This window comes from Myxocyprinus asiaticus, chromosome 22 (assembly GCF_019703515.2).
Source record: "Myxocyprinus asiaticus isolate MX2 ecotype Aquarium Trade chromosome 22, UBuf_Myxa_2, whole genome shotgun sequence".
NCBI classification, from domain to species: domain Eukaryota; kingdom Metazoa; phylum Chordata; class Actinopteri; order Cypriniformes; family Catostomidae; genus Myxocyprinus; species Myxocyprinus asiaticus.
The window spans coordinates 10,739,967-10,761,551 of record NC_059365.1 but is presented as its reverse complement, the minus strand read 5'-3'; the positions used below and the strand labels follow the sequence as shown (position 1 = coordinate 10,761,551).

The window sequence follows — 21,585 nt, the reverse complement described above, 5'->3', positions numbered from 1 at the left end:
GGGCATTCCAAATTGGGTGAAAAAGGAAAGAAAAAAGAAAGAAAAAGAAAATTGACATCCATAGTCTGAGCTATTAGTCGACTATGAAAGGAATCCATGTATAATAGCACAGCAAAAAAATCCTTATTTGATATTTTTGACTTGCTTTCCAGTAAAAATATCAAAACATAAGATATTAAGATATTTAGTGAAATCTGTCAAAATTAGGTGAACTTTATGCTTTAAAAAAATCTAATGTGGTAACAAAAATAAACATGTTTTCCCTTTGAATAAAGTTTATTTTTCTTAATCCATTAAAGTTTTTTCTTGTTTTAAGCATATACCTTACTAAATTTTGTTTAGACATAATATCTTATGCAATTTTGCATGTCAAGTAAATCTTGTTTTAAGAATGTTTAGAAATGTTTACTGAAAAACAAGACAAAATACTAATTAGGATTTGTTTTTGCATTATGTCCATGTGACCCAATCAGAGGTATTTCATAGGGATATATGAATGCTAAGCACAGCCTTTTAACAGGTTAACTTAAGAATATTCAACAAATAAATAGGCTAAATAACTATAATGTGTTATCGCACAAAACTATCAAAGTAAGAAAAGTAAGAAAAAAAAAAGCTTCATTCCAAATGCAGAATGATACGCTTTAATGTAACCAGAGCTCTTGGAGTCACAGGGCAATTCTCGCTCCACATTCAAGGTCATTATAATTCTTGCAGATGGTATAGCTGCCCATTCGTCTTGGCAAAATGCCTCCAGGTCATGCAAAGTCTTTGGTCGTCTTGCATGAACTGCACGTTTGAGATCTCCCCAGAGTGGCTCAATGATATTAAGGTCAGGAGACTGTGATGGCCTCTCCAGAACCTTCACCTTTTTCTGCTGTAACCACTGGAGGGTCAACTTGGCCTTGTGCTTAGGGTCATTGTCATGCTGGAAAGTCCAAGAGCGTCCCATGCGCAGCTTTCGTGCAGAAGAATGCACATTTTCTGGATGTGGCCATAAAGCTCTATTTTGGTCTCGTCAATCCAAATTACAGTGCCAGAAGCTGTGAGGTGTGTCAAGGTGATGTTGGGCTTATTGTAACCGGACTTTTTTGTGGCATTGGCGCAGTAAAGGCTTCTTTCTGGCAACTCAACCATGCAGCTCATTTTTGTTCAAGTATCGTCGTATTGTGCTCCTTGAAACAACCACACGGTCTTTTTCCAGAGCAGCCTGTATTTCTCCTGAGGTTACCTGTGGGTTTTTCTTTGTATCCCGATTAATTATTCTGGCAGTTGTGGCTGAAATCTTTCTTGGTCTACATGACCTTGGCTTGGTATCAAAAGATCCCCGAAATTTCAATTTTTTAATAAGTGATTGAACAGTACTGACTGGCATTTTCAAGGCTTTGGATATCTTTTTATATCCTTTTCCATCTTTATAAAGTTCCATTATCTTGTTACGCAGGTCTTTTGACAGTTCTTTTCTGCTCCCCATGGCTCAGTATCTAGCCTGCTCAGTGCATCCACGTGAGAGCTAACAAACTCATTTATACACAGACACTAATTGCAATTTAAAAAGCCACAGGTGTGGGAAATTAAGCTTTAATTGACATATAAACCCGTGTGTGTCACTGTGTGTGTCACCATGTTTGTCTGTAACAAGGCCAAACATTCAAGTGTATGTAAACTTTTGATCAGGGCCATTTGGGTGATTTCTGTTATCATTATAATTTAAAAAGGAGCCAAACAACTATGTGATGATAAATTGCTTCATATGATCACTATCCTTAAATAAAAGACAGTTTTTTTTGCATGATCAGTCATATTTTCAAAATCAATGCCAAAATTTCACAATTTCTGCCAGGGTATGTAAACTTTTGAGCACGACTCTATCTATCTATCTATCTATCTATCTATCTATCTATCTATCTATCTATCTATCTACCTACCTGTCTACCTGTCTACCTGTCTATTCGTCTATCCGTCTATCTGTCGGTCGTATTGCTATTGTTCATACTTTTACGGTTAGGGTTTTGAACAACCCCAAACTCTAAAAACAGATCCAATGCCGATCTATAGGGAACAGTATCATAAGGCATATCATAATGTGCTTTTCCACCATCGGTTCAAACAGTTCTGAGAATGGTGAGTAATGGTTCCAGTAGCATTTCCACTTGAGCACGGTTCGGTACAGTATGATTACAAATCGTTTTCTGGGATTTATTAGAATTGTAAACTAAACCGTAATCAAGACGGGGAGAACCGTGCTGGTGGAATGTCTTTAGTGACATGGTGACTCACGATTGGTCAGTTGCTAAGTTAGTCCATTCTTATCCTGTGTTTGAAACAGTTGGAACAATAACTGTGTCAACGAGCCTGGATCAATATGGAATGGCAAGGTTTCGCAAAGAAAAACATTCAGCCCAATGGAAGAAAAGTGCCTATTGAGACTTGGAAGTGGGCTCTTTTGACTTGGGCCAAAAAGCAACCACAATCAGCACCTTAGCAACTTCCCAGCAACCACCCACATCACCTTTGCAAATGCATAGCAGCACACTTAAAACCACTCAGAAACCTAGAGCTGTATAGAAATGCCCTGGCAACCACCCACAACACCTTAGCATTGTGCAGTCGACTTTTGCATAGGCAAGCACCACTTACATTTTCTTCAGAAATGTAAAAATGTAGTTTTTCTTACTACAGTAAAACTGGTAACTGTGGCCATCATTGTCATGGTGGTTGTGTGTTTGTGCGCATGTGGAGCTCTAGTGCAGTGTGTGTGTGAGTGACAGAACCACAAGTTTGATGACTCTAAGTAAATCCTCACTGTCATAAAGGAAACAAGGTGTGATTTCAATCGGACTTCAACCCTCATTTCTCCCGACTTGAATTTGAGTCATAAAGTTATCTCGCGCAAAGCTCTGCTTTAGTGTTTACATGTTTGATTGCTATTGCATCAAATTGCCACAATTTTACAGTAAAGCTATTATTGAAAGAGAAAACAGGCCACTGGTCTCCACACGCTACTCATAAAACATCACAAGACAAACCTCTACGTGTGCTTGCTATATATTCATGCTGTGCAAGCCAGGTTGGCATTTGTAACATTTCTAATGAAACACCTCAGATAGCTCCACTATACAGGACCATACATATAAGATAGACCTCATGTGACAGTCTGCAAATACAATACAGCATTATTTACTATTATTATTTACTGACTTGGGGGGGCACAACATTTTCCTTGTGCCCTGCCAGTCGGACAACAAAATTACCAAAGGGGACTCCCCCAGTCAGACGAGGAGGGAGCCTATTGCCCACCCTAAAGGTCAAGATGCCCACCCAAAGATCATATCCTAGTACCAGGGGCAGCATGCAACTGGAATTTACCTTTCATTTTAAGCTGTTTCAGAGATTTACCAGGACATTCCTCCTCTAGATGCTTCATCAATAGGGATTAAAAGTGTGACGAGGAGGAGGGTGGGGCCAGGCCGTGACTATGCACGCCCGGCCCCCAATTGGGCTAATCGGCCGAGGAGAGGGATAAGTGCAGCGGAACGCGGCAGAGCCACATGCAGCTGCCATGTGTGTTTGTGTTGTGTGTCTTTTTGTTTAAATTAAATATTATTTTGACTGTTCAGTCAGTTCCCACCTCCTCCTTTCCCATCCTTAACCTTGTTACAAAAAGTAATTACATATCTTATTTAAGTAGTCAATATTAGGGCTGAATGATTAATCCAAATATTTATCAAACCGCAAGGGCTGCACTTTAATTACATAAATAAATAGTCTGCACTCACTGACAAAGTCTTTCTAGCAACTCAGTCCACTGGCGGCCATCTTTGGAAACTCTCGGGGAAGCTATTTCCAGTCATGAAAGATCAGCTCCTATCTACTTAAATGGGGGAACACCTAATTCTTCAAAACGGTTGGTCAAAATTATGATCAAAGAACATATTTCAAATCAGCAGTATAACGTGTCAACACTGCAATCATAAATTCTTTTCTTTTTTAATTCAGATTGCGCAAAAAAAAAAACACAGTTTATCCAGCTTGTATAGCTAATGCGCATGTGCATTCTCGAGTTGATTGGCAGGCAGTGTCTGTATCTAAAAGGTGATTGGCTCTTTTACCTGTAAGGCGGGACCTCCTTTCTACACCTGTTGACCGTTGGGCGTTCCAATTTTTCCCATTCATTTGAATAGAAGTGGCCCATTTTTTTAATGCTAATGATCATATCACAGTTTAAATCGCAATATGTTTCAAAAGAATCAAAATTAGATTTTTTTGTTCAAATCGTTCAGCCCTATTTAATATACTACATCACATTAATGATGTCACAGCCCCTGTTTGTTGCTCTTCAGGGTTCCTAATTTTATCTGGTCTACATATTTTTTAATATGTGTAGTATTTTCTAAAACATTTCTGATATACAGCACGTCTTACATTGTGTGTTGCAGACATGTGATCATGATGATGATGATGTCGAAATCGCTGTGGACAACCCTGCTTTCATGGATGAATTCTTCGCCCAGGCACGCCCTTTAATATATTACAAAGTGTTTGTGTAAATACATTTTGTGCTTTGAATGAGTGTGAGTCATTGTGGTGTTTGTGCATTTTCGAGTGACCTTGTTTCTTTCTTTTTTTTTTTTTTTTCAGATTGAAGACATCAGGAACAGTATTGATAAGATTGATGAGAATGTGGCCGAAGTGAAGAAACTTTACTCAGTTATTCTGTCTGCACCAACATCAGACCAAAGTAAGATTTGTTTACCTTTAGGCGCTCAAGGACTATTTGAACCAGTGAACTTGTGAAATAGCTATTTAGGCATTGTTTTATGCTACTTGTAGGTAATGTAGTCATTCTAAAATCTTACCAAAAGTTTACACAGTACTTTCATTTCGGTAAATGTTAATGTTATAAAAATTACATCATTAATAACAAATAACTATGGATTTAAAAATGAGTGTTAACATTGGGACACGTTGAGATGCTTTCGAGAGTGAACGTGACCTGTAAAGGGGTCAAATTTTCCTTGATCTTTTGACATATAAGAGGTCATTGTGCTATAAATGTCACGTGTGTGGGAAGACAGGACCCAAAAGCAGAGGAATACAGTCAATAGGATTTATTGATGAAACTCAAAATGTAAATAACTGAAGGGCACTTCCAGCGCTGGCCGCAGATGGCTGATCCAACAAGCCACTGGCAACGAGGGAGTGACAGACAGGCATTTCCAATGCCGGCAGCTGACGGCTGATCCTACAGATACATGAGCCCGCTCTAACTGCACAAGTGAGGAATGTTAGACAAGACAGCTAACACCATGGTCAAAGTAACACCACAGTACACCACAGTAGACAATGATCCGACATTGGACGTGACACATGCGGGGTATAAATAAGAGAAACAAACACGGGGCAGGTGTCGCTCGCACGCTGTAATAATCAGCATTCCCATGGAAACTATCAGAATTCCCATGGAAATGTGATTCAGCATGCCAGCAACCCCTGAAACACATAAGGGAAAAATGTAAACACCCTTTGACAGAAACAGACAAGGGAACGATGATGCCACGGTCCTCATAAGGCGAACATGCAACCTGGCAAGGTGCCATGACCGTGACATCACCGGAGGGCAAACTGTGCACAGCAATAACCCACCACCAGACCCACACAAAACACGAACATGAAACACAATACAGACAGGGGACGATGATGTCATGGTCCTCGTCAGGCAAAACCCAACCTGACCGGTTGACAGAACTATGACATCACCTGAGAGCGCACAGCGGTGGTGTGTGCACGACGGTCCAAACAACCGGACCCATGCGCTTGCACAAAGGGGGAACACAAAAAACAAAGGCAGGCTGATTCTACCACGGTCCCGTCAGGTAGAACCTAAACCTGACAAGGTGACCGGACCGTGACAATAAAAACATTCTGTAAGTTTTAGAACTCAAAACTTCCCACTCACTGCAAAAAGAGCATTTTTTTAAAACCAAGCTGCCAAAGCGGCTTGTTCTCTACTGCCTCCACATTGTGATGTCACATTGTGGTAGACATTTGCACCTGACCGCCTCAACACATCAACGCCTACTTTACCTTTAATCACATCCATAGCCCGCCCAGTAGCAGTGAGCAGTGAGCAGTGAGATGACAAAGAGAGAGCAGGTCAGTCAAGAGCAGAGAGCCAATCATAACAGTGGTCGTGTACTGTCAATTCTTAAAGAAAAGGCAGCAAAAAAAAACAAAAAACAGAGCGTTTCTGACAAAGGGTCAGAATGAGGGTGGAAAATGATCATGTTTTACAAATATATGACTAATATTAATACATATATATATATATATATATATATATATATATATATATATATATATATATATATATATATATATATATATAATTATATATTACATTATAATACAAAATACTTTACTAATATTATAAGTGAACCTCAAGGAACATAAAAAAATTAATAATAAAATTAAGCATGTCATGACCCTTTTAACCTCCATGTCATGGTCAAAGAACTCCTCAAAAGTGGGTGCTGGTAGTGTTTTTGGAAGGTCTGGGTTTTTTTTGTTATTGAGTGCTGACTTTTCTTGATTAGGTCCTAAAAAATAAAAAATAAAATGCCATTTCATATTGACTTTAACACATATAAAACAGTGCTATTCTAATCTCTTATTCCTTTATCCACTATTATACATTTCCTCAGTTTCTGTTTTCTTCTTTGTCTACAGAAACACAGGATGATTTGGAGGCACTAACTAACGAAATCAAGAAAATGGCCAACAATGCTCGTAACAAACTGAAGAGTAAGTTTCCCTACATATAGCCTTGCCTGCTTTGTGGTTTTCTCAATAGGTCAATAAAATTGTACACAAAGAACTTGTTATTGCTGTTCAAATACTGCTGCCCCATAATGGTGTGATTTATATGCCACATCCATCTTTATTAAAGCAATGTTTACATTGTGTGTTTGTAGCCATTGAAAGAAATCTTGAGACTGAAGAAATGGAAAGAGTATCGGCTGACATGAGAATACGCAAATCACAAGTGAGTCAGCGTCCTAGCTTGTCACATACATGCGCACACACTTTAATGCTCTATTAACTCTGCGCTCATGTTTGCCCGTGCCAGCATGCTATTCTTTCCAGGAAGTTTGTTGATGTGATGACTAAATACAGTGAAGCTCAGGTGGACTTCAGAGAGAAGAGCAAAGGTCGCATTCAGAGACAATTAGAGATCAGTAAGTGTCACATAAATATACTCACCCGCACACTTGTTTCAGTGCAGTTTGTTTTTCACTACAGGATTAACAGTAAATTCAGCCTCCCACCAGGGTTGGGTGAAATTCAGAATTTAAGAATTGGCTCTTGAAATAAATAAGTTGCATTGTGAATTGGCCACACCCACTCAAAAGGTGAATTTACTGAATTATAATTAAAAGAAATTCAACAGTCACAACAGAGGAATTTTATTATATATAAATTACAAATACACCACACATAATAAATACATAATACATTTTTGACTAATTTGCTTTATTTATTCCCTGATGTGTACACGCTAATTAGCTTCTTTTTGAAGATTTTTGGGTAAATTAAAGCATTCTGTGAAATAAGGTGTTATAAAATTTTATTTAATCTATTAAAACATAAATGTATTAAATGTTAAAGTAAACGTATTAAATATAATGAAATATACATTTAAATAAAATTGTATTTATCCTTTATTTAACCAGGAAGTTCCCATTGAGATACATGATCTCTTCTTCCAGGGAGTCCTGGTCAAGATAGTGGCTTACATACATAGTTACAATAAAAGCAATAAAAATACAATAATAAAACACATTCCACACAACAACAACAACAACACAACAACAACAAAAAAAGAGAAACTACAACAAACAAGTACATGTTTCTTTAAAACTGAAATATAAAAGTGTTTTTTGGGGAGGGGGGGAGATTTTTCCCCTTTTTCACCCAATGTGGAATTCCCTATTCCCAGTGTGCTTTTAAGTCTTTGTGGTCGTGTAGTGATTCGCCTCAATCTGGGTGGCGGAGGACAAATCCCAGTTACCTCCGCATCTGAGACCATCAATCCGTGCATCTTATCACGTGGCTTGTTGAGTGCGTTACCACGGAGACATAGCGCATGTGGAGGCTTCATGCCATCCACTGCGGCAACCACGCTCAACTCACCACGCGCCCCATCGAGAACGAACCACATTATAGTGACCATGAAGAGGTTACCCCATGTGATTCTACCCTCCCTAGCAACCGGGCCAAATGGTTGCTTAGGAGACCTGGCTGGAGTCACTCAGGTACGCCCTGGGATTTGAACTAGCGAACTCCAGGGGTGGTAGCCAGTGTCTTTTACCACTGAGCTACCCAGGCCCCCAAATATAAAAGTTTTTTAAAATTAGTTAAAGTAGGTAGAGATTTTAAGCTAAGGACATCCTGCATTTTATTCCAGATCCATGGGGCAAAATGAGCAAACAAGGTTTTTCCAATTTCTGTACGTACTCTCGGCACTAATAAATTTAATCTTTCCACTGATCTTGTGTTATGGCTGTGATGATTGTAAGTTAACAAGTTACAAATATACTTTGGTAATTTACTTAATAATGCCTTAACAACAAAGATGAGCATATGTGTTTTCCTTCTATGGTAGAGTGATGACCATCCCAATAAAGCATATAATATACAATGATGGGTATAAGAATTGGCATCTGTTATAAAACGAATCGAGGCACGATAAACAGAATCTAATTTACGTAATAAAGACTGGCTTGCATGCGTATATATAATATCACCATAGTCTAGAATAGACATTATGGTACTTTGTACAATTCTTTATCTAGCTATATAAGGTAGACATCATTTCTGATGAAAAAGAAATCCCAATTTGGGTCTGATTTTCGTTAATATTTTATCTATATTAAATATAAATAAAAAACTAAATTGCCATTTAAAGCATTGATTATTAATATGTTTGTTATTAATATATGTAGTTTACATAATTTAAAAATATATAGTTATTAATATATATATATATATATATATATATATATATATATATATATATATATATATATATATATATTAATTCCTGCAATACACTGTATGTTGGATATATTATTAAAAATGACTTTTACAGCTGTTACACCTATATGAATTTCTTTAAGTTTTATTCCATTTTAATTCTACTTCCTTTAATTCAAATTCAAATTATAATTCAACATCCTGTTTGCTGGCTAAGTTCAGGAATTGAATTAGAATTTAAAAGGCATTTTCAACTAATTTCTGAATGGTGCACAACTCAGCCTCCCTACAATGTACAGTGTAAAAAGTTTTTCTTTCTCAGGCTTGAGGTTGAAGCGTGTAAAACTGTCATTGTGCTATTCCTCTTTTCTGTCTTTTACTCAGTTTTGTTCTGCTTCTCACTCTAGCTGGTAAAGCCACAACTGATGAAGAGCTGGAGGAGATGCTGGAGGGGGGGAACGCTGCCGTTTTCACAGCAGGGGTAATGTGTGTGTGTGAGTGTGTGTGTGTGTGTGGCCACAGTATCCTATACCAGACATGGAAACTCATGTTTGAGATTCACTTAACTTGACCCAATATTTGACTTCAGGCTTGACATTCAGACTTTATTGAGATTTGAGAAGTCAGTAGATCTAGAGGGAGAAATACTTTCTCAGTACATCACTGTTCGGATGTCGGTTCAGTTGCTCAAGCATTCTTTGATGTGCTGTCCTTTGCTAATGAACTCCAAAGCCGTGTTAATAAAGATATTCATGACCGGACAAGTAGAGCATACGTCATGTTATCTATGGCCAGTCGATTGCAGGTATCATGAACTAACAACGCACAATATATATTTTTTATATCATTTATTAATCTTGGTTTATGTTCATCCCTAAATACACTATTGATCATTGTTAGTTAAGGTTAGTTTATAATGCATTACCTATTGTTAAAACATACAACTTTTAATGTAAAGAATTTATTAGTATATAATTTAAAATTTAACATTAATCAAGATTAATAAGTGCTTTAAAGGGATAGTTCACCAAAAAAAGAAAATTCTTTCGTCATTTACTCACCCTCATGCCATCTCAGATGTGTATGACTTTCTTTCTTCTGCTGAACACAAATTAAGATTTTTAGAAGAATATCTCAGCTCTGTAGGTCCAAATAATGCAAGTGAATGGGTACCAATCTTTTGAAGCTCAGCAGGGAGCATAAAAGTAATCCATAAGACTCCAGTGGTTTAATCTATATCTTAAGAAGAGATATGGTAGGTGTGGGTGAGAAACAGATAAATATTTAAGTTCAGAATTTTGGCACCCATTCACTTGCATTGTGAGGCTCTACAGAGCTGAGATATTCTTCTAAAAATCTTTGTTTGCGTTCATCAGAAGAATGAAAGTCATACATATCTGGGATGGCATGAGGGTGAGTAAATGATGAGAGTATTTTCATTTTGGGTGAACTATCCCTTTAAATGTTCTGTTCATTGTTATTTATTACAAATGTAGTTAACTAATGTTAACAACAAGGAAATCCATAGAATAATATATCTAAACAAGGAAATCCCTAGAAATTATACTTCCTTGATCTTTTGTAATAACATAAAAGTGTTTACTATACTATAAGTTTCAGAACTGCAAACTTCCTTCTTAGTCCATAAAGGCCATATGTTGAAACTGATCTGACCCCTGATCATTTCAGTCTAACCTCAACTGTTTGTGCAGCACATTTCAGCATGGATTGTTTTGACAAAGAAGATAGAAAGATAGAATAATATAGAAATTAGGGCCCCATTAAAGTATATGCAATTAATTGTCCTGAGACAAGGCTTGTAAAAGTAACATGCAACTTGAATAGAAAACAGTTAGCAAAAGGGATGTGAGACTTGACTTGGACTAATGACAAAGTACTTGACTTGACTTAGACTCCACCTCAGGGACTTGTGAAGTTCTTAAATCTTAGCTGAATATGAAAGAAGCATCCTGCATATTTGTAGTAATGAAAAACAAAATGCTGTTTTTTTGTTGTAGATTGTGGATTCAGGGATCTCTAAACAAGCATTGAGTGAGATTGAAGCTCGTCACAAAGACATTGTGCGTCTGGAGAGCAGCATAAAGGAACTGCATGATATGTTTCAGGACATCGCCATGCTGGTGGAGAGCCAGGTACACTCCACCTTCTGTCACTCTCATCTGTTTGTCCATCATTTACTCCATCCTTTAATTCACCAGAAGCTCCATCAACGTTTTCATGCTGTCAGTGTTTTCTAACCTGTCCCCCTCATTGTCTTTCTGCCTTCTCTCTCTCTCTTTGCCTCTCTTTTTCTTTGGCCCATAGCCCACTTTCCTCTTTTCCTCTTTGTTCAAACTCATTCTCGGAAATCCCTTGGTTCCTAAACAATATGCGAGTGATCGGATTGGCTTCCTATCAGGCCCTACTTTCCACATGTGAGTGCTCTGTAACTTTACCCTTTTGTTTTCCCTTTGATCTTTTCATCCCCCTCTCTGCCTCATTATTCTTTCATTAATTTGCATTATTTGGTCACAAACTACACCCACTCCATCTCCAGGATTTACCTAGAAGAAATGAAAGTTAATAACTCTGTTCCAAAACCTAGCAAGCTGCATACCTGTGCAACATTTTAAGCATCATTAGGAAGTATTTTAAGTACGCTCCCAAAGCATAGGTTGTTCGAAACAAAATTATGCAGCAAAGTTGTGGTCTAAATCTAAGGTAACAGTACATGTATCCTTCACAGAATAAATAATCCCTTTATTCCAGGTGACTTCACTTCAGTAAACATTTTCTTTCAAAATTGTGTGCAGAGTCAAATGAAATGTTGTTGATAAATGTAATAGTATAATAGTATATTTAAGATTCAGTACAGAAAAAATAGTCCCATCTAATACAAAAATTCACTGTTGCACCCATTATCCGAGTGTGCTATGCATTTTTTGTGCTTATTAGAGAGTATCGTGTTGTTAGCTTAGCAACATGCTAACATCGGACATTGGTGGTACTGTTAGCACTAGTTCAGTCTCTTGTGCACTTCCTGTTTGGAGCATTATTTTTGCGACACGTGCAAGTAACCGTTAACGGAGGGTAAGTTCATTTAGGAGGGTTCCTTAGAAGGTAGTTGCCTAAGTAGACAGCAGTGAGGCAGCTCATTAGGTTTTTGGAACAGAGCTAAAAAGTTCACATCATCTGATAAATAATTCCACATTAATTATTACACTAGTACATTATTGACCAATCCACTATTACTTTGCTTATTGCTTGCTATGGAGAAAAACTGAGAGGTAAGATTGAGGTATTTCTTTATTAAATTCCCTTTTATGCAAGTGTGTTTAGTAGATGATGTCCTTGGGTGTATATTTTGAATCTGTCTGTGTCTGTTCATGTTTTATGTGAGTCTGAAAAGGTTTTGCCCATAGAACTTGTATGTTTGTTTGTTTTAGGGGAACATGGTTGATAACATTGAGATGAATGTGGGCAAAGCAGTTGATCACATTGAAGTAGCAAAGGCTGAAACCAAGAAAGCAGCCAGGTACCAGAGCAAAGCCCGGAAGGTATGGACCTCACCAGCCATTCAATCTGAAATCACAATAACAGTGTCTCTGCCTTCTGTTCTTTCTTTTCTTTTCCTTTTTTGTCTTTCACTACCTGCCACTCTCTCTCTCTCTCTGTCTTTCTCTTTCTTTTACCTGCTCTCTTCCTCTCTATTCAACCATGCTTCACCCAAAACCCATTTTTAGGGTGGTATGATTGAAAGGATTGAGAACAACATGGACCAATCTGTGGGTTTTGTGGAGCGGGCGGTAGCTGACACTAAAAAGGCAGCTAAATATCAGCAAGAAGCTCGGCGTGTGAGTTCATGATTGATATCAGGCCCTGCCCATTTGCCCAAACCCCTTCCTACAGCCTCTCCTTTTACTGTCCAAACCTGATGACGTTACACAGTCACATGCATACACAAACAAACCTAGTCATTGTTTCTAATCCTAATACGCCCTTAAAGGGATAGTTCACCCAAAAATGAAAATTCCCTCATTTACTTTCATGCCATCCCAGATGTGGATGACTTTGTCATCTGTTCTGCTGAACACAAATGAAGATTTTCAGAAGTGTATCTCATCTCTGTAGGTCCTTTCAATGTAACTTTGAAGTTCCAAAAATCACATAAAGGCAGCATAAAAGTAATCGATATGACTCCAGTAGTTTAATATGTCTACTGATGCAATGCTATTGCTTCGGGTGAGAAACAGAACAGTATTTTAATCCTTTTTTACTAAACAATCTCCACTTTCAGAATGTGATAGAATATATAAAATATATATATATATTGATCTATTTTTCACCCACACGTATCATATCACTTCTAAAAACATGGATTAAACCACTGAAGTCACATGGATTACTTTTATGCTGCTTTTTGGAGCTTGGACCTAGAGAGCCAAAATGTACTTCTAAAATCTTTTTGTGTTGTTGCACAAGAAAGTCATACATATCTGTAATGGTATGAGGGTGAGTAAATGAGAATCTTCATTTTTGGGTGAACTAGCCCTTTAATTTTAGAATTTTGGGCAGCCAGCCTCCATAATAACAGTCGGACAAGATATTTATGTTTGGCCCTTTGCCTCTAACAGTACATATAGTAGAGAAAGGACAGGAAAAGGTGGGTTGAAGTGTGGTAATGCAAGTTGGATTTGAACCACCATTGCCACATGAGCACCGCAACTGTGCCAGAGCATGAGCTCTAACCATTTGGCCAGAGCCAATGCCAGTCCATTGTAAACTATTCAGTGCATGTTATTCCCAAATTGAAATTTAGATACATAAAATTACTTTAATGAATGTAATAATGTGTCAGAGTGAGACAGAGACCCAAGAGCAGAGGAACGGTTCAAAGGACTTATTAACATTAAGTGATAAATCTAACTGTGCGGTGAAGACTGGAGATCCCGGCACTGGCTGCAGTTGAGGGAAGGAGTTGGGGATGAGTGTGCACCATAGCCGCACAATGGGCAGATCAGTGAAGAGTGTCCGTAGACAAGTGCATTGTGGAAGTCAGGAGGTCAGATTCTTAGGAATCCACCGTAGAGGCGTAGTGAGGTGCAGAGAACAACACCCAGCAGATTGGCAGGCAATCACTTTCCTGACACACGGGCAGAGACGAGGAACCCTCCGTTGAAGATTCGGGAGCGCAGAGAACAAACATACAGCAAGCTGGAAGGTAACCACACTCCCGTCATGCAGGCAGAGACAGACAACCAAACAGATACACAAGACAGAACCAAATAGGCAGAGAGAGAGCATTAGGTACATTGCTCCACATCAAACAATATTAAAGCCAGAATACTGAGAACACGAAGGGTTTAAGTAGGGAGTGAATTAGAGGAGAACCAGGTGTTGCTAGCATGTTAATTAGTGGCATGATCAGCGTTCCCCTAGGAACAATCAGTGCTCCCATGGAAACACTGATCATGCATGCCAGCTTCGACTGCGAGACATGAGGGAGAGAAAATAACAAAACACACAGAATAAACCATCAAACTCACCAGAGGCGTGACAAATAGTGCCATGGTAGAGCACAAGATTCTTTCTTTCTTTCTTTCTTTTCAAATATTCAGCACTACTTTTCTAGACAAAGTAAATCTACTCTAGAAATGCAATGTCATGTCTAGTTTTGAAAGATGGAGAATTTTCATCAAAAATACTTTCTTTGACAATACTTGTGTCTTGATCTGTGTCATTTTATATCTGAGCAGGATATTTATTTGTTAATAGAATGTTGAAGTTGATGCTAACAACTGTCTATATGTGTGTTTCTTTACAGAAAATAATTATTATAGTGTCTGTGGTTTTGGCGATTTTGGCAATTATTGCTTTGATAGTGGGTTTATCTGTAGGTCTATGATAAGTAGTCTCTGGTGAGTACATTTCAGAGGAAAGTCTGTACGGTTCAGGAACTGGGTGAAATTTTGGTGACTGGGCCTTTTGTTTAGCCCTCCTGTATTTCTTCTCAGATGCAAAGCATGTTTTTAGTTGGGATTTTGGGATTTCCGTTTCACCATTTTGATCTATCGTTGGTTGCAGGTTTAATTTATGAGCTCTCTGCATTCTTTCAGGTTCTCATAGTTCTGTCGGGCTCTGTTTCTCTGTTTGTTCTCATGATAAATGGTTGAGGTCTTTAGTTAAATGAAGAATTTACCCACAAATTAAAATTCAAAATCATTTACTCAAACTCTTGTCGTTCCAAACCTGTATGATTTGTTTTCTGCCATGGAACACAAAAGAAGATATTAAGCAGGATGTCTAAGCTACTTTTTCATACATTGAAATTAAACAATGACTAGTGGCTGTTAAGGTCCATATAGACCCATAAAACTACCATGATAGTTCATGCGACTCGTGTACTACATGCCAAGTCTTCCAAAGCCATTGGATAGCTTTGTGTGAAAAATGGTCCAAAATTTAAATCACTATTAAATGTAAACTGGAAGGAAACAAACCATACAGGTTTGGAACAGCATGGTGGTGAGTGGATGATGATGGAATTTTCCTTTTTGAGTGAGATTTCCTTTAAATCCTTGATGTTTTATTAATGGATAATGTTGTTTTATCTCTTATAGAAGATGATTATACTGGGTGTGATTGGTGTCATTGTACTCGTCATCATCATCATTATCATCATCACACAGGTTGTGTAAGATAATAACCTCTCCATCAGCACTCCATCTCCTCTGTGGCTACGCACAAACACTCCATTATTACGATTTATCATCTTCCCCTGTCTTTGGCATCCTCGCTCTTTTTCCTTGGAGTTAAGAAGACAACAAATGCTCCACCCCCTCCATCTGTGGCTCTTCCCCACATTAGCATAAACCAATGGGAAACCACTCTGTTGGAACCTTAGTGATGGTCAAGGAAACATACAGATTTTTTGTAAGGATGTAACAGGATTGTTTAAGGAACTTGTACTACATGCCACGAAGGGCATTTTAATGAAACTTTAAACGGACAGATTAATGAGTACAGAATAAGGGATTTTCTGTTTTACAAATGAAGACTTAAAAAGGGAAAGATAACCTGCATTTCATGCCTTAACATTTTTATTACACTGTATGTTCTTAAGACACATGGAAACATCTACAGGATGAGCTACTGAACTGTTTTTGATCAAAAGAGATTAGAGACACTGATGATTTCATCTTTTATTCTGGGACCCTGTGAAATGAACTGAATGGAGTAAGTGAAGCATGGATGGGTCATTCAGAATGGAAGCCCACATCTGAGACTGATTTCAGAGTAATGATGGATTTATGTTTTTTTTTTTTTTTTTTTTTTTTTTATGTGATAAACCAGTGTATGTAAAAAAAAAAAAAAACTGATTTAAGCAAATTAATAAATTAAATTTTATATTTTGTAAGTATGTTGTAAATGTAAGAGAAATGGATGGATGGATGGATGGATGGATGGTCATTATTAGCCATGGTGCCATTTGTGCTAGAACATTTCAGAATTTTGTTGTCAAGATTGGTTGTCGATTAATATGGGATTTTCAATGGCCATTTTTTAAACCAGTGCCCCTAATCCTAAATATGTGGTTACAGCCTTGCAAAGTACCAACAGTACTTTGTAGTTACTAACCCTAAAGCACTACATTATTTCAACCCCATAACAGTATGCTTATACATTGAATTTGCCAACTGACAACATTTTGGTAGTATCACTCAGTTTCGGCATGCCATGCCATAAATCACATACTGTAATTAAAAAAATATGCAATAACGACCCATGACATGTCTTTTGCAAAACATGCTTTGTGCAAAGAACAATATTTTGTTCTGTAAAAAAATTGACCGCTATGATTTTTTGCATAACAAAAAGCATATTGAGCTTGTGTAAATAATCATAATCAAAGACTGTAAGAGAAACTTAACTATATTTGAACTATGTGGTCAAACAAATCATGCTGTCACTCCTTTAAATATGATGTCAGAAATATCAAACCATTATTCTTAAAGGGAAATGTCACAGCATGACTGGGTTGAACAGTGAGAGACAAAGACAAATTGATCTATATACATAGATTGTGAAAGCATGATATTTAAATCGCAATAAAAGAAAAATTAGCTTAGAATTGTATTTTTTATTCTATATAACTCATTGAAATGTAATGGTGATGACAGTGGAAATGCATATTACAAGATAGTTTGTAGAAAAAAACATTTGAAAAGAGTTACTTTGCTTTAGACACTAAACAGAGTTGCCTGCAAATGATTTTAAGGATACTGTAACAATATAGTAATTTTGAATGGATACTGAACTGTTGATTATCATCTTAAATATATCAGTAGTATGTCATGGAGACACACTGTAAGGGGGTTTAGAGGAAAGGATGAGGCGAGAACCGGCTTGACAACTTAAATAATAATTTATTAACCAAAAACCCAACCAAAAACACACAACTAAAAACACAGCACAGCTGTCTGTAATTCTCTCTCTCTCGAACTGTCGTCCCCGGCCGCCTTTATCCCTCGCGCGCCCCATCAGGCTGATTGGGGACCGGGTGTGTCTCATTCCAGCCCGGCCCCGCCCTCCTCAGCTCTACACACACATAAAACAAATGGCACTGTTTTGTTTTTTAAAAATTAATCATGGATGGATATGTTGGAACTATGAACGGCAGAATCATCTTTCATGGATGACATAACATTATTTATACTGTACACACAGCGACTGTTTTAATGGGAAGGTAGTCCAAGAAAGTAGGCCCAAACTGACAATTCTTAAAAAAGCAGTCATAAATTGTTTGATCTTAAATGTGCAATATGTAATATATTTACTGTACTAAAGCATAAAATTATCATAATATGTTATCAGAGATTTAGGAAACTAAGTTTAAATACTGGCTTCTCCGAAAACAATGCTACAGCCAGTATATTCTACTTTGAAATGTCCATTCCGGGCCGGAATTTCTGTTTGTGTTTTGGCCTGTGTGATCCCGCCCACTGCCCATTTCCCAGTAGTATTTGGACCCCCCGGGTTGCCAGCTTTGAAACAAGTTAGCGGGCAAACACAGCTCGCTGCAGCCATGGAAGCCAACAATACATCTAGCAAACATTGACAGAGAGAGTTATAAAAAATCCACATGAGCTGGTTTATAATTTGCAAACAATAAAAACACTGCAAACGTGTACATTAGCTGATCAACTTACAGTGTAAGGCTCGTCACTTGCCATTGTCAGTTTGCTCGTTCCTGTTGCGTGTCCACATCCTGGCAACCCGCATGAGCTTTGAGTCTGGGGAGGAGGGGGCGGGGGAGACAACTCTCTCCAATATTTTGAATTTGGACTGCAGTACCCATTTTAAACGCTTGATATCAATGTTACATATTGCTCCTTCAATCTATTTTATACTCACACAGGGCAAGTTAAAAAGATTGTCAAACTGAGATGATTTCAGCAGGCTTGTGATCTGTATATATTTCTTAAAAAGCAGAATTATGTTATCAGGAACAACTAGCAGTAGAACTTCTTGTTATGCATGTATTGTTAGTCAGTGACCAACGTTATAATAGACAAAAATGTAGAATCTGTATTCTTGACAACAGCCGACGGTGAGTCCTCTCTCGGTCTTAAACACAGATACACATACACACAGCCCTTAAACCCAGACTTTTCCTTCATTTTATTCCTCTTTCCCCCTTTTGTTAGTTTAAAGTAGTTATGCATTAGATGTGCTGCATGAGAAACTAATAACAAGTAACAATAAAATAAAAGGATTGTTGGTCCACTAAAGATTACATGTACTTGCATGTAAGTCTCTTTTCCATGTGCCATCTCTAACTTTTTCCTGCTCTCTCTTGTTATTTATATCACTACTCTTTCCATCATTCCCTCTTTCTCTCTGTAGAAGAAAATGATGATCATGCTTTGCTGTGCAATTCTGGGGATTGTTGTCTTTTCTTACCTTTACAGCTTCTTTTCCTAATGGTAAGCGTTGAAGTGAAATATCTAGTATTTACATTAAACTTTGTTTTTAAATAATGATATTAAAGCTGAAGTATGTAATTTCTGTGCCACTAACAGCACCAAACGGAATTGTAAAAATAAACGTTGTTTTCAAAACAGCTTTCTGAATAGAGCGCAACAGTGACCGCCCACTTTTTCAGCCGTCTGGGATCAGGAAGTATTTTCCCCATTCATGGGATAAATGAATGGGATTTTTACTTCCGGAACCAGACTGTTGCGCTCTATATGCCCCCCGTCTGCCGTTGGTCAAACAATGGGATAACCCCAGCCCCTTCTCATTGGTTGAGGAACGTTGTTGGGGCAGGTCTCTTAAAACAAACAGAGCAATTTTCATTGCGAACAGAAAGAGTATTTACAGTTTTCGAGAAAATTAACACATAAATGGCTTACTTATAGTTGTCTCTGCATATTAAAGGGATAGCTCACAAAAAAACTAAAATTCTCTCATCATTTACTCACCCTCTTGCCATCTCAGATGTGTATGACTTTCTTTCTTCTGCAGAACACAAAGATTTTCGCAGAATATTTCAGCTCTGTAGGTCCTCACAATGCAAGTGAATGGTGGTCAGAACTTTGAAGCTCCAAAATCACATAAACATAGCATAAAACTAATCCATATGACTCCAGTGGTTTAATCCATGTTTAATCAGAAGTGATATGATAAGTGTGGGTGAGAAACATATCAATATTTAAGTCCTTTATTACTATAAATCTCCACTTTCACATTCTTTCACATTTTGAAAGTGAAAGTGGAGATTTATGGTAAAAAAAGGGCTTAAATAATTATCTGTTTCTCACCCACACTTATCATATTGCTTCTGAAGACATGGATTAAACCTCTGGAGTCATATGGATTACTTTTATGCTACGTTTATGTGATTTTGGAGCTTCACATTTTTTGGTTACCATTCACTTGCATTGTAAGGACCTACAGAGCTGAAATATTCTTCGAAAAATCTTTGTTTGGGTTCTGCAGAAGAAAGAAAGTCATACATATCTGGGATGGCATGAGGGTGAGTAAATGATGAGAGAATTTTCATTTTTGGGTGAACTATTCCTTTAAACTGGGATAGGAGAAAGAAAAATGACATACTTCAGCTTTAAAAATGAAGGGTTCCCATAGTCATGGAAAATTATGGAATTTTAAGTTTTTGATTTCCACGGCTGGGAAATTAATGAGAATGTGAACAATCTTAAAAAGTCATAGAAGTGTATATAGCAAATATTAAGTTTTCTCGTTTTGTTTCTCTCAAACATATTTAATTGGCTAGCTATTGCCCTTTGAAAAAATGCTTGTGTAGAGTTAAAGTTAACCCAGCAATGAATATAAGATAATTACTGTTTTAAAATGCTCATCTAGTAATTATGAATGATGATGGAAAGGTCATGGAAAAGTCATGTAAATGCATCAGTCAAAAAGTGTGTGAACCCTGGAAATATTTTGGTATGCTCTGATTTCTTATCTCAAATGTTCACTTATTTACTGTCTTTCAGACTGAAATGACTTCAAGACCACGACTAAGCCACTGTCTTTCCCGGCTTCTCATTTGGTTCCATGTTTAAAAGAGTTATATGAATGATTTATTGTTATGTAGTGTGCTTCAGTCAGACAGACCCCACAGACGCTCTTCTACACGAATGAATCTGAAGACCAGCGCCCCCTACCGCACACCCGCAGCTGCACATCAGCAGATGTGTGGTTATTTCTCAAACTGCTGTATAAAATTTTGGACAATTATTAAAAAGAGGAGTCAAGACCCATGTTTTGTTTTTTGTTTTTTTTTTTTCTTCTTTTTTTTGTTGCGATGGTGTTTCTCATAGACGTATTTCTATATCACTCTTAATTCTAATGAGTGATATTATGTAATAATAAAAAAATATTGTTTGGTTTTATGTTTTGGTGTTGCTGTTTGCATGTAAGCAGCGTTTTAATTATAGTAAATTGCATATCGTTTTAATAAGGAATGTTTGCCGTGTAGTTTGTGTGGCTTCGTTATTTATTCGTGTGTTATGTATTAAAATCAGACATTAAAATCAGAAAACTTGTTTTATTTTTTTCCATTGGTTGTGTAACCCGCTACTTTGTGCACATTAACAATAGGTTACGTCTTTTAAAGGATTTACATTCTGTTTAAATTAAATTCTGTTTAACATGGATTTAATCCCGAGCACCAACCAATCAGAGGGCATCGTTGGATGTTTTGAAAGGTGGCAGGTGGCTTTTGATTTGCCTATATTTTACATGACAATACCTATTGACCGCATTATAAATTATAGCGCTATCGTTCCTTTTCTTGCGAATTGTGGTTGGTTTATTAATGAGCCTCGACAAAAGCAACCAATCACTAGTTTTTTATTTTATTTATTTTTTTAGTTAATTTATGACCGTTAATAGGTTTATATTTCAATAAAAATATTCTTGCCAATAATAGGCTGTTATGATGACCCTATTTTCACTCCACAGCCAATAAACTGCCCGTTAAAAGCAACAATCCGAACATGTATTGGCTCCCGTATCATAATG

The 21,585-nt window shown here is 37.3% G+C and overlaps 1 protein-coding gene across 7 annotated transcripts in view; it reads left to right on the top strand.

The window, feature by feature from the left end:
- Positions 1-21,080, top strand: part of stx3b (syntaxin 3b) — a 31,740-nt gene extending 10,660 nt beyond the window's left edge. Inside the window, exons 2-12 of one of the 7 annotated variants that reach the window (XM_051649598.1) lie at positions 4,440-4,514; positions 4,642-4,741; positions 6,730-6,804; positions 6,975-7,045; positions 7,130-7,238; positions 9,444-9,517; positions 11,055-11,189; positions 12,483-12,593; positions 12,780-12,890; positions 18,943-19,022; positions 20,556-21,080. In XM_051649598.1, coding sequence (XP_051505558.1) covers positions 4,440-4,514; positions 4,642-4,741; positions 6,730-6,804; positions 6,975-7,045; positions 7,130-7,238; positions 9,444-9,517; positions 11,055-11,189; positions 12,483-12,593; positions 12,780-12,890; positions 18,943-19,020 — 939 coding nt within the window. In that variant the 3' untranslated portion in view covers positions 19,021-19,022; positions 20,556-21,080. Of the gene's footprint in view, positions 1-4,439; positions 4,515-4,641; positions 4,742-6,729; positions 6,805-6,974; positions 7,046-7,129; positions 7,239-9,443; positions 9,518-11,054; positions 11,190-11,361; positions 12,324-12,482; positions 12,594-12,779; positions 14,258-14,860; positions 14,955-15,656; positions 17,778-18,942; positions 19,023-20,555 lie in introns of those variants that run through there. The other 6 variants (XR_007892500.1, XM_051649601.1, XM_051649599.1 and 3 more) reach the window with 6 other exon arrangements.
- Positions 21,081-21,585: the final 505 nt, after the last annotated feature.